A 12,313-nucleotide genomic window follows, 5' to 3' on the forward strand; every position below is an offset into this window, starting at 1 on the left:
AAAGTAAAAGCTCAGGCGTCAGATTCTGAACAGACGACTTTCAAATTTTGTTCCATGACAAACTGATGTCCTTTTCCACACTGGGTAGAAGATGATGCCTGAGCTCATATTGCTGTGCGAGTCAGAGGAGCTCAGTGGGGCAGAGTTTAGCTGAGAGGTTGCTAATCACCTGAGCCACATTGAATGTAGGTTCAGTGCCTGCATCTCACACACCTCCGTTATTCACACCAAGCGAGCACATCAACGTTGTGTCTTTCGGGGGGGGGGCTTTTTCGCCCCTGCACCACACATGCTGAAGAACTGACTGTGTAGTAATTGCAGCAATGAGCAATTTACTCCACCACCTTTGGAGAAAAACATGTCTTAGATCATCAACAATGTGTGTTTCGGTCTCACTAGGGTGCTCACTTATATAATCCTCATGCATACAAAAATACTGTTGTATATTCAGAAACTGTTGAAATTTTAAAAAAATACCATGACATAAATTTTTCTTCATACTACACAGTGTACTCGCTGTGCATCTGGTCCTGCAAATACTTGCACACAAAAAATTAATGAATCAGGAAACTGAAATGCTTGGGTGCTTTTACTTCGTTTTACTTAACAGAGAGTGTTGTGTCTGACAAATTGAACACAAACAAACTGTGATCAAAGCTCTATTTTGCTGTTTATTTTGGTGAGAACTGTGCATGGCTTGTGGAGAAATTGAACAAGTGCTCTATTAAGGAGAGCAGCATGGCAGATTAAAGCGGCTTGAAATGAATAAGGGCTTTTTTTGATCTCTGAATTATTCTGGCATATATTGGCCGTGGTGATCCTAATACAACAGGATTTATCGTACAAATAATTGTGCATACAACTTTGGTGAAATCACATTCCCCTGCAATACATTATTTGGAATTTGTGTCGAAATACTAAGCTAAGATATTTGTATTTGTATTTGTATGCGTCCTCTGAAGGTGTCGTCCCAGCACCCGTATGCAGAGCAGTACATCGGAAGACCACATGTCATGACAGTGGACTACAACAACTCCCTGGAGTTTGACTCTGCCATCAGGGAAATTATGAGGACCAAGGTATTGATTGCTATTCATCCACTTGAATACATGGAAGAATTTGCATTGTAGATTGAATATTTAAATATATTGGAATGTTAGAAAGTGTATTATTAATCACAAATATCGTTTATATGTCATTATAATCTTTAAATCTTTGGTTTCACTGTATTTAGACAAACTAATCAACAATATGTTTTTACGACTGATATGAGGAGACAAACAAAGTTGCTCAGCTCATGTCAGTAAAACAAAATAACTTTATAGCTTGTGAAATGAACACAATCTGACAATATTTATACTGTAGGCAGTGTGTTTTTATTGTTCCCATGCTTGTATGAGAATGTTAGATGTCCAGCAGACACGTCACCTGACAAAGTCAAGTCTAGTTGTTGTGTAGTTTTATCCGTCAGGTGTGGTAAGGTTAAAGTCAGGGATCACGTGGTTATGGTTAGCGTAAGTAATAATGCTTTGTTTAGGCTGGAAGTGTGTGTGTGTGTGTGTGTGTGTGTGTGTGTGTGTGTGTGTGTGTGTGTGCGTGTGTGTGTGTGAGTACACATGCTGTCATCTGTCCGTCTTGACTGTGTTGTCGAAAGAAGCTACAACCCAGCAGCATCGGCTGACTGCTCTCTCTCCATCTGCACTGTCAGACCACTGGGGGAGCTGATAGACCACTTCACCCTTCACTGGAGGCACACACCCAGCACACACACACACACACACACACACGCACAGTCAGATAAAATTGTAGTGCTGAAAGACACACAAGCACAATTGGTTCAAAGAGTCAGAGACACTGAAATTGAACAGGTCACGTGTGTCAGTGCTGAGAGCATTACAGCCATTAACTACATGACACACACACACACACACACACACATAAACGTGAGGCTCATGTTCATTCATTTAAGACAAAGCAATCTCTGCCAGACAATTGCTCATGTTCCAGTGAATCCTTTCTCCTCTCCTCTTGCTTTCGCTCTGTCTCTCTCTTCTGACTTCCTGTACATTGTTATATTCAGGAGCCAAATGTGTTGTTTGGTCAGACTGTGACAGTGAGGTCAGATATCAGGATGTGGTGGTCAGTTTTTGATATTATAGCAGGCAGCCACAAATAAATCCGTGCATGGGAGACAGTGTTTGCTTTGAAAATGTTTCAAACCGGTCTGCTGGACGCAGAGAAAAAATGGCAAAGTGTGCATCCCACACTACCTCCAAATATTATCCGAGTAACTGGATTTGAAATGTGTCTTCATTGTGTCTCATTCACACGTAGACTTGCAATTGTGATTACCCCCATATGGATGTTAATGGTAGGTGTGAGCATGGCCTATGTAAAGCAAAGCAAAACTAACTCTGTTATGCAGATTTTTATTGCACAAAGCCAGAGTGTGTCACTCATGTGGACATGTTTACTTTCTGCTCCAGTTTACAAAGTAGATTAACATACAGCTTTGATCAGGTTTGCAGTGTGTGGAACTTTTTTTTTTTTTTTAATTGGCCAAGTCTGATTTCACATGTGGCTGAGCATTAGACTTTGATTGGTTTTCATTTCAAATTAGAAGTGCAAATAGTAAGATGTGTAGTATTTTCCAAGGCGGCCTGCCTCTAAATCACGACCGGTGTCAAAAATCTAGTAGTAAATCAACTCATTTCTGTCATTTTACATTCACTCAGTTGTGTGTTGGGGGATATTGAACACATCGGTTTCAGGAAGAAACAAATGAATATGTGTTGTTTCAAAGCTCATCTCTAATTACATTTACATTTTAGCATTTAGCACACGCTTTTATCCAAAGTGACTTACAAGAGAGGAAATTAGGCAATAAAACATGTGCGACAGCTATAAAAACCTGCTCATCCAAGCAGAGTAAGATCTATTGGTTTGCAAATAAATCCTAGTGACTTACCAGTCAGTGACACACAGTGATTTGGCATAGGGGGAACCTGACAATGGCAACATTTTTCTCCTGAAATGAATAGGAGAGGAGACAGTTCATAGCAATTCATGCATTTTGATATGTGACGAATGTGGAAATAATAATGGGGTGAGGAGGACTGTGCCTTTGTGTTTTGATGTGTCATTCCAGGTGGAGCCGTATCTGCCTTATGAGTACACCTGTGAGGGAATGCTGGAGAGAGTCCATGCCTACATACAGCATCAGGTGAGGCCCGGTCCATGTTAGCACATATAAATGCAGTGAACAGGACACTCACATGCTATGATGGCCTCGTGTTTTTTAACTAACATGCCTTCCTGCTCAATATTTCATCACTGTGTGCATTCAGCACCCTGTGTGTGTGTGTACTCCATGTACGTAGACTTCTCATTAATCCGCGCGCTATCCCTCATTACGAACCACATATCTGCCCGGCGGCTCTAAAGCAGAAGGTCTCCTGACACTAATGAGGAGGGATGAGTTTGTGTAAAGAGTAAAAGTATGACGATGATAATGATGGAGGGCTGACATTAAAGAGAGACTTTTTTTTGTATAATGAACCCGCTCTAGACTCTGGTCTCTGGTCTCCCACACTGGTGTCTCAACAAGCGTCATTAGTTCCTCACTCACAGCAGTTTTGGACACAGACTCAAACGAGCAGTATTTACACTGAGGAAACAAGACTCAACATAGAAACTGTGTTGGTGAAACCTTTGCATTTTTTTGTTTTAAAAGTGTATTAGACATGAAGGCAGCAGTGGCACAGAGTGGAAGGATAGCCCTTCTCATAACTGTTCTAGAATCAACTGAATCAGCTATACAAACTCATTTAGTCCCACTCACCTCCAATATCAAATCCTCTGCAAGAAATATTGTTATAATTTTTTTTATCATAACATGAATTTCATCCTCCACGTAAAGAAACTCATTCAAACATGTTTTCTCATTTTTACAGTCTAATATTCTGGTTTGACTGTCACTGAATTTCTGCTGATTGAAAATTGTGCGAAATGTTCTTTGTAAATTGTTGTATTTCATTGTTGGTTGTTTTTATGTTCTATGCAGCATTTTGTAAGCGGTGATATATACAGTAAATTAACCTTTACTTTCTTCCTTGTGAACTTGCACAGCTGTATAAATAGATATAGCTTGAACTGTTTTTAATTTGACATCATGGTCCACCATGTGACCATGGGAACCGCAGAAATCCAACCAAGGAACACTATCTACTTTTGCTGTCGTTTGATACGTGTAACCTGCAATCCTGCAGAAAGTGGCAGATGACGCGTTACTTTACATTTCCATAATTCCACGACAGTTTGTGCTGTCGGAAAAATTCCATGATCACAGAGGAGAGAGATGGAAAAAACCCTGCACATATTACCCTTTTTTTGGCCTGTTTTTGGACATTGAGACAAAAACTCATTTATTTTAAATATGTTTTATATTGTTAAAAGTTCAAATTTAGCAAGCAAAATCTGGTGTTTGAGTTTTTTCCTCAATAAAACGTTGTTTTTTCTTCATTAATGCACTATTTTAACATGGAGTAAATTGTAAATAATTGCCAGATATTGAAAGTTATTCTGGAAAAATTTACATTTTCTGGCCCTTTTATTTCTTTTTGCTTAATATAATAAGCAAAAAGAAAAAAGTCCGGATGGACGTGAAAAATGCTTTATATATACATACCTTTTACTGTTTCATTCATACAGTTATATCATAGTATTATAATGATATGTATGTATTAATATAAACTGAACATGCTATGTATATTCACCCTATAATGTGACAAGTATGTGAACCCATGGGATCAAACACATTCAGATCTTATTGTGTTGTTGTTGTTTTTTTCCTGTTGGATACATTATTTTAAAGATTATGTATGTGAACACGTATGCTAATGACATCACCCAAAGCTTCTTTGCTAAGGTGCTGGACACAGTACACCCTGTTTTTGCACTAAGTGTTAGAGCGGTAGCAGTAACCTCTATCATATATTCAGTGTGCAGTAGTATTGTAACAGCCAGTAGCCATGGCAGTGGAGAAATGCTCTCTAAGCTTCCATTAAAATACAGAGCAACAATGTCACTGGGCACTAGACACAGTGGAAACACTTGTTGTGTGAAAGAACCTACTTTTAATGGGCTTTTTACTGAGCTGCCTCATCACTCTGCCTATAAACTCGGTAAAATACACATTCTGGGAATTTCCATAACCGTGGTACCACTAAAGTGTGATTGCATAAGCATTTTTTTCTGTCTCTCACCTGCAGGACTTCTGTGCACCAAAGCCTCCCTTCGTTCCAGCCAACCTCACCAGACACGGGTCTGCTGGTGGCAACAGGATAACAGCACCTCTGTTTGTTCCCCTGCCCAATTCCACAGCGCTTGGCTGGTCGTCCAGTGTGACAGCTCCCGCTGTCTGGCCTCCGCTCAGTTCCCTCAGGCTGCTCGTATCTCAAGAGGGTCAGTCCTGCGTGGAGGCATGTCAGTCAGCTGGCTTCATCTGTGAGCCTTCTCACTTCCGCTTCATTAACAACAAGGAGGCGCTACGCAGGTACAGCAACCTTAAGTGACTTTCTGTCTGCCAGTGCCAACCAATTTTTTCAAATGAATTCCCATTTAAACGTCTGTTTTTGTTTTTTTATTATATTTTTGGTTTCACTATTTTTAATCCTTCAGTAACAGGCTTCACCCTTATTTCTCAATTTTGTTCTGCTATATTATCATGCATTCTCACACTGTTCCTGATTGGTTTGTCAAACATTCGTTGTATATCATCTAACTATTGTCTATTATTGTTTATTGTATGTGTATATATCCATATATTTAGAAAGGTCCGGTGTTTAATATTTAGGTTTATTGGTAGAAATGGAATATCCTTTAGCAGAGAAGTCCTCAGTCTCACTAATTAAGTGTCACTAATTCTTACACACGTGTACACACAATGTTCACATATCTTGAACATTCAAATCCTGCATTTTAACTTGAGACTTTCTGACCGGGTCTTGATGTACTTTTCAGAGCTATTAAAAAACTGAAAGCTGCTAGTTTGTGAGTCTTTCCCGCAAACACCATTCTCTTGACTTCTTTTATCCTCCAAGTGTGTTTTCTGTCTCTCATGGTTTAAAATGCCTCTCTTCTTTGTTGAAGTCTGAGTGGCTTGGGTCTTTATCTTTCTCACGGTGACATCTCATACCTGCACTTTTTCTTATTGTCTTGTCACTTCTCCACTAAAATTCCCTCCTTCTCTTTTAAAATTGGCATGGGTCGTGTGATGCCACTTCCACTTTACAGTTCTGTTTCTCACTCAAAAATAACTTTCATTACTTGTATTTCTGAGTTTACGCTTCAAAGAACATGTTGGGAACATTTTCCCTGTGTTTAATTTACTAGCCAGTCAACTACTGTTTTACAGTCTATTCATTCACCTGCTTCTCGTGTTTCCTTCTCCAGGTTGGAGGTGCAGTGTGATGTCATAGACTCGGAGATCAACCACATCCTTCCCGCCTTCTCCGTGGTGCGGCAGGAGTGTGGCCTCCAGCAGGACCCCCTTCTCTTCAGCTGTGCAGGTCATTCCCCTAAATACAGGCGTCTTTGCCCCTGCAGAGACTTTCGCCACGGACAGGTGGCGCTGTGCAGAAACTGTCTATAATTACAGGGCAGGCGAAGGACAGTGGAAAGAATTAGTCGCAGATTTGGCGAGGTAAAGGGACACTGTGAGGACACCGCAGTCAGAGCAGCTAGGACAGATCCGACAAAAGGTGGAGCAGCTTCCCCCGAAAATGTAGGGTGATGAGGAACCGGCATGCAGTGTTATGAAGAGCTGGATAGAAGCCAGCGTGATTGTGGTTGACTGTAGATGTTAAAGCAGCAGTTATACAGTGCTGTACTGTAACTAGCTGGAGACACATAGACGCAAAACTTCTTAAAACAGGGTAGTGACACCAGGTGTTATTACAGTTAGGAAGTATACACTACTGAAAGGTAAAGGTTTGGTTGCTACCCACCAACCAACTTTTACAGTAACCCTCTGACTATGTGATAATACTTTCTACAAAATGTGAAACGGATTTCATTTTTTTTGTGAACTGCGTCTCACAAAAAAAGCAAACATGTGGTTTCCGTTGTAAAATGTACATTTTGGAGAACCTCGGTATTTGGACACGAGTGTCAATCCCTGACAGAGTCTTCAAAAATCGTGGCTTGGAGAAGACAACCTCGGGTCAATATTCAATCTCCTCTCTGCACTTGGACAAAGGATGATGGACAGCTGGGTTATCTCCCCGAGTCTTTCCTCCCTCCTCCAGTGACAGTTGGAGTCATTTATCAGACTTAACACAAGTCTGAGGCAACACTGGTCAAAGCAATCATCTCTGGTCACAAAAAGACAGAAGGAGGACAGAGGACAAAGATAAAGTGTACAAGATTATTTTTCAATAAATAAGCTTTCAAAGCTCTCAGTTGGATTTTTTTAAAGAGTGCTTGTGGGCTTTATTTTTTTGGGGGAAAAAAGATAGATTAAAAAAGTCCAAACATATGACAATGTTGAGGTGGGATTTATATTGTATCTGGTGTCCACTCTCTTTCCTTTTTAAGTTCACCATCTAAGGTCCAAGAAGACTGTGACAGAGAAAGGTTGAAAACACACTGAAGAAGCTAAATTTCCTCTAGTTTCTGGCAAAAAGTTAGTGGTGTTCTGTCTGTTCTACGTGGAACAGACAGGAAATTATTAGTAAATCTCTAAAAATGACACTGAGCGAAACAGCATCATTTCAAAATAATGAATAATAAAATAATATTTAAACTGTTTGGGAAACAATAATTTGGTTTTCTTAATGTCATGTAAACACGTTCCTCTGACAAACATACCTGTCCGATTACTCCACTAAAATGTCCTCCCCCCCACCCGTCACTACTACAGATTGGATGGTTTAGTGAGGTTGTCTGGGTCGAGTAGAAGGAGACGGCGTCTAAACTGCTGTACTGTTGCTGGAAATCATACGGCGGTGGCGTCTTCGTTCGGACAACACAGCAACCACAAGAGCCATATGCTCCATCTAAATTGTGTCACGATTAACATGTACAGCAGGTACGAAGACGTACAGAACCACAGCATGATCCAGCTCACCGTTCGCTGTTTGTTGTTCTGTGACATTAAGGTCAACGGGAAACTTATTCAATATGTGTTGGCTTATAGAGAGATACAGCGCCACCTACAGATGCGGAGTCAAAAGTACACAACCAATAAATATCCTCCCCTGCATGTATACTTGGACTCGGCAAGTTGTCCGATTAAAGCCTAGCTTTGATTAAACTGTGCATGTAAACGTACTGAAGCCAAACAAACTCACAGCATTTATATACTGTATATATGTGTATATGTAAATGTACATATATATACATATATATGTGTACATATATATATATACAAAAAATCTATTTACATTTGTTCCTATATTATCGTAATGCGTGCGTACGTTTCCACACAACGGCACCGCATCTCTGTATAGTTCCAATAGTCTATTACTGCAGTTAGTGTCCGTAGTAGTGTCAGTATGTTATTATGACAATAACATATTTATTGTGCTCAAAAATGTACAGCTATATTACTGCATATGGCCACCAGTGGGCCCCGCCTGTTAATATTTTACATTATGCTGCAGCTGCTTTAATTCTCTGAAGTGAGAATCCTGTCTGCTGGTTCTTAAATAAATGCCTTACAGTATATAAGAGTAATGACAAACACCTGGTAGCATGTCAGGCAGGAGGACTGCGGTCCCTCCACATAATATTTTTACCCTGGCATCCAAAATAGAGCTTCTCTGAGACATTCGGGCTGACTAAACTAAGCAACCAGACATCCCAGTTTCTCCAGGTCAGTCCCCAAATATTGCTTCACGTCCAGGTGTCCCCAATCTCTGACACCTCTGTCCTCCTCTGCGTGACATGTTCCAAAACCTTGATTAAGCAGAGACATGGTCTCTTACTCTGGGAAAAAAAGATCTTCAAGTGATTGTGTTTTGTGCATGTTATGCATTTAAGAGACAGAGCTGCTCTTGGTCTAAATCCTTGCGACTATAAAGCACAATTCCATGAATAATAAATCAAAAGTGTGAGTAGATTCATCAAATCTTCATTGACCCCGCTCTCGCACTGGGAGGAACTGTCAGCCCATTCAGCAGCTCACTGTGATTGCAATTTAACGTTGAGACGCAACTCAAACTGCAATGAACTTTTTTCGTTTCCACATTTCATCTGTGTGATGATTAAAAAGGAAAAAAAGAAAAAAAAACTTGGTGTTTGTACAGAAAATCAGTTATTTATTTCTGTTTTATCAGTAGATCAAACATGTTTGCGGGAAACGCAGGAGTGTCAGGGAAAATGTTATCTAAAATAATTTTAGATAACGTTCTTAGATTTAGACAAGGAAAACTGTGACTGAGGGGAGATCAGTGGTGGAGCGAGTCGTCTTTCAACTGGAAGGTTGTGGGTTTCATTCCCGTCTACATGCCGATGTGTCCTTAGGCAAGACACTTAGCAGTGAAGTCACTGCTTCTCATTTAATTCCCAGCGAGGATACAAATGATCTAAATTCCTAAAATCATCCCTGTAAGTGGAGAACAAGAGTCTGTATATGAGGAAAAATTAAAAATTGTGTGTGTCCAGTGTGAAACTGGACTATACTGCAGCTTAATGTTTAGCCTGTAAACTCTCGAGTTTTCTCTCAGTGTCTCAGTCTACACTCAGGGTGACTTTGACTTTCAAACTGAGTGCACATGCTGCCTGGAAACCAGATTGGGGCGGGGGGGGGACTTTTCTACAGCTTTTTGTGTAGGATCAAAAATCTCTTGACTTGAATCCGAAGGACAAAGTGTGTGTGTGTGTGTGTGTGTGTGTGTGTGTGCGTGCGTGCGTGTGTGTGCGCGTGCGCGTTTCTCAAGTCAGAATAACAAACACAGCCAAACACAACAGGCCTTTTTCACAGCAAATATTTTGTTTTTGATGTTTTTGCAGGTGTTAACATTAACAATGGTTGTGCTCACGTACAGAGCCAGCATGCACCCTCAAACTCAGACATCTAAATTGAATTCAGCCATATTGCAACCTGTCGAAAGAAGAAATGCGCTATAAACAAAAGTAAATGCCTGCGTTTGGTCTAAAAAAATTGAACAAAAAACTAAATATTACATGAAGAATATCTTCCTGTGGGAGCCAGCAGCATGTATCAGTGTTAACATGGTAATAAACACAGTGGAGTATAAAACCTCAGCTTGCCTGAAAGACCAGTAAACCCCCAGTGGGACACATGCTCACACAGAGAATGGCTGATCACTGATGATGATGCCTAATCAAGCCCTCTTCACTGGGAACAGCACATCTGCCTTCTGTTAAAAGACACTCCGTGTGTCGCGTACTTCACATTTTTTAATCCCACTGTGATGGTGTCGGGCTCTTATCAGCCATCATTGCTTCATAGACATTTGTTTACTGGTCCTATGTGATCCTAAAAAATCCTCTTTTTTTACATTTTTAAAAACACCAATTTATTAATTGTTCAACAATTTTTTTTTTCTCCCATTAACACTCAGGATTTGAGGAATTTAAACATAAACATACTGTTGTCATTGCAATGAGAGCAGAGAAGTTAAAGATTCGAACACAGAGTTTAACTCACTGCTCCTGAAAGAGCTCGATGTCTATTCGAGTTTACAGAACTCGGCCGTGTCTCCAGGTGAAGAATAATAAAAACTAACTCCAGCATAGACAGGCTGAGTGAACGTGGTCTGGACTCTGTGGAGGAGAGTCATGGTGTCAGAGACTCTGTAGAAGGACAGAAGACCTGCTTTGTGGTCCAAGTAAACTCCTACTCTGGAGGTTGAACCATCTGAGACGTTAGTCCGGATACTGTTGTGAACAAACTTGCAACAGTTTTGGTCACAAACTAAAGCCCAAGACTTGTCATTGTGTCCAAATCCTCTTTCATTGAATCCAAATACACTCCCTGATCTGCTGATGTCCTTGTACGTCACAGCCACATGAACTTCTCTTCCTGTCCACTCCACCTCCCAGTAACAACGTCCAGTCAGACTCTCTTGACTCATGACCTGACACACAGTGAATCTGTCTGTGTGATGAGAATAAGACTGATCTTCATACGTTACTGTCACTTTTCGATTCCCCTCAGATAATAACATCCAATTGTTTACTGTGTTAGGATCCAGTGTGATTTCCTGTGAATATCGGAAGAATTCAGTCTTTGGTTCTGGTTCTGTCAGTGAAACATCTCCTTCAGTCACAGCCACTGAGATGTTTGTCCACATCTGGGTCAGGACGTCCCGCAGTTGACCTCTGACCTTTGCCACAGCCGCTGTCATGTCCTCAAAGTGTCTCAGAGGACGGACGTTGAGGGTGGACGAGTGTGTAGATGGACTGAGTGCGGAAAGTGAGCGGTAGTTGAGGAGAAACTGGGTGCGATCGTGTGTGAGTGAGAGCTGCTTCAGTTCAGCTTCTCTCTTCCTCAGCGCAGCAATCTCCTGCTGAAGCTTCTTCTGAACGCCTCCGACTCGACTCACCTCAGTTTCCTGCTTGTATCTGATCTGCTGCTTCACGTCAGAGCTTCTCCTCTGCAGGAGATGCATCATCTCGGTGAAGATTTCGTCCGTGTCCTCCACAGCTTTATCAGCAGAGAGAGTGAGAGCCTCCACCTCCTGTTGAAGCACCTTCACGTCTTTGTCTCTGTCCTGGAGTCTCTGCTGGACTTCTTCTACACTCAGATCCAGCTCTCTCTGCTTCTGCGTCCTTTCTGCTACAGCTGAGACTGTGTCGTGGTCTTTATGTTCGTACACAGAGCAGAGATAACAGATACACTGCTGATCAGTGCGGCAGAACATGTCCATCATCTTATCGTGACGAGGGCAGATGTTCTCCTGGAGGTTCTTGGAGGGCTCCACCAGCTTGTGTTTCTTTAGTGGAGGTGATTGATGATGAGGTTGGAGATGTGCCTAAGAGGCCAAACAAACCAAACATGTCAGTGGGCGGAGCCTGTCAGCTCTGGCTCTTCTCCACCTGTTGGCTCATCCTCCTCCCATCGTGTGAGGGGGAGGGAACCAGGAAATGTGAGCTCAGTGTGGAGCAGGCTGAACCACTCCCACTCTGACATGGCATACATACATGTATGTATGTATGTATGTATGTACTGTGTATATATGGATTCAGAACAAATGTGGTTACATTTGAGTATTTAAAGAATCAAAGAAAACTCGCCTGTGCTGTTTTTGTTTTGGTCTGTTTCCAGATGTGTGTTCACAACAGT

The 12,313-nt window shown here is 41.2% G+C and overlaps 2 protein-coding genes across 4 annotated transcripts in view; one reads left to right on the forward strand and one right to left on the reverse strand.

The window, feature by feature from the left end:
- Positions 1 to 7,471, forward strand: part of LOC122771420 (alpha-1,6-mannosylglycoprotein 6-beta-N-acetylglucosaminyltransferase B-like) — an 89,224-nt gene extending 81,753 nt beyond the window's left edge. For all 3 annotated transcript variants that reach the window (XM_044028984.1, XM_044028986.1, XM_044028985.1), the window contains exons 15-18: positions 963 to 1,079; positions 3,149 to 3,223; positions 5,271 to 5,554; positions 6,454 to 7,471. In XM_044028984.1, the coding sequence (XP_043884919.1) occupies positions 963 to 1,079; positions 3,149 to 3,223; positions 5,271 to 5,554; positions 6,454 to 6,652 (675 nt within the window). In that variant the 3' untranslated portion in view covers positions 6,653 to 7,471. The remainder of the gene's footprint in view (positions 1 to 962; positions 1,080 to 3,148; positions 3,224 to 5,270; positions 5,555 to 6,453) is intronic.
- Positions 7,472 to 10,577: 3,106 nt separating this feature from the next.
- Positions 10,578 to 11,994, reverse strand: LOC122771533 (tripartite motif-containing protein 16-like). The gene has a single exon (XM_044029156.1). The coding sequence runs from the start codon at positions 11,898 to 11,900 to the stop codon at positions 10,698 to 10,700; it is 1,203 nt and encodes a 400-aa protein (XP_043885091.1). The 5' UTR covers positions 11,901 to 11,994; the 3' UTR covers positions 10,578 to 10,697.
- Between the last annotated feature and the right edge of the window lie 319 nt (positions 11,995 to 12,313).

This window comes from Solea senegalensis, linkage group LG6, assembly GCF_019176455.1.
Source record: "Solea senegalensis isolate Sse05_10M linkage group LG6, IFAPA_SoseM_1, whole genome shotgun sequence".
In the NCBI taxonomy this organism is placed as follows: Eukaryota; Metazoa; Chordata; class Actinopteri; order Pleuronectiformes; family Soleidae; genus Solea; species Solea senegalensis.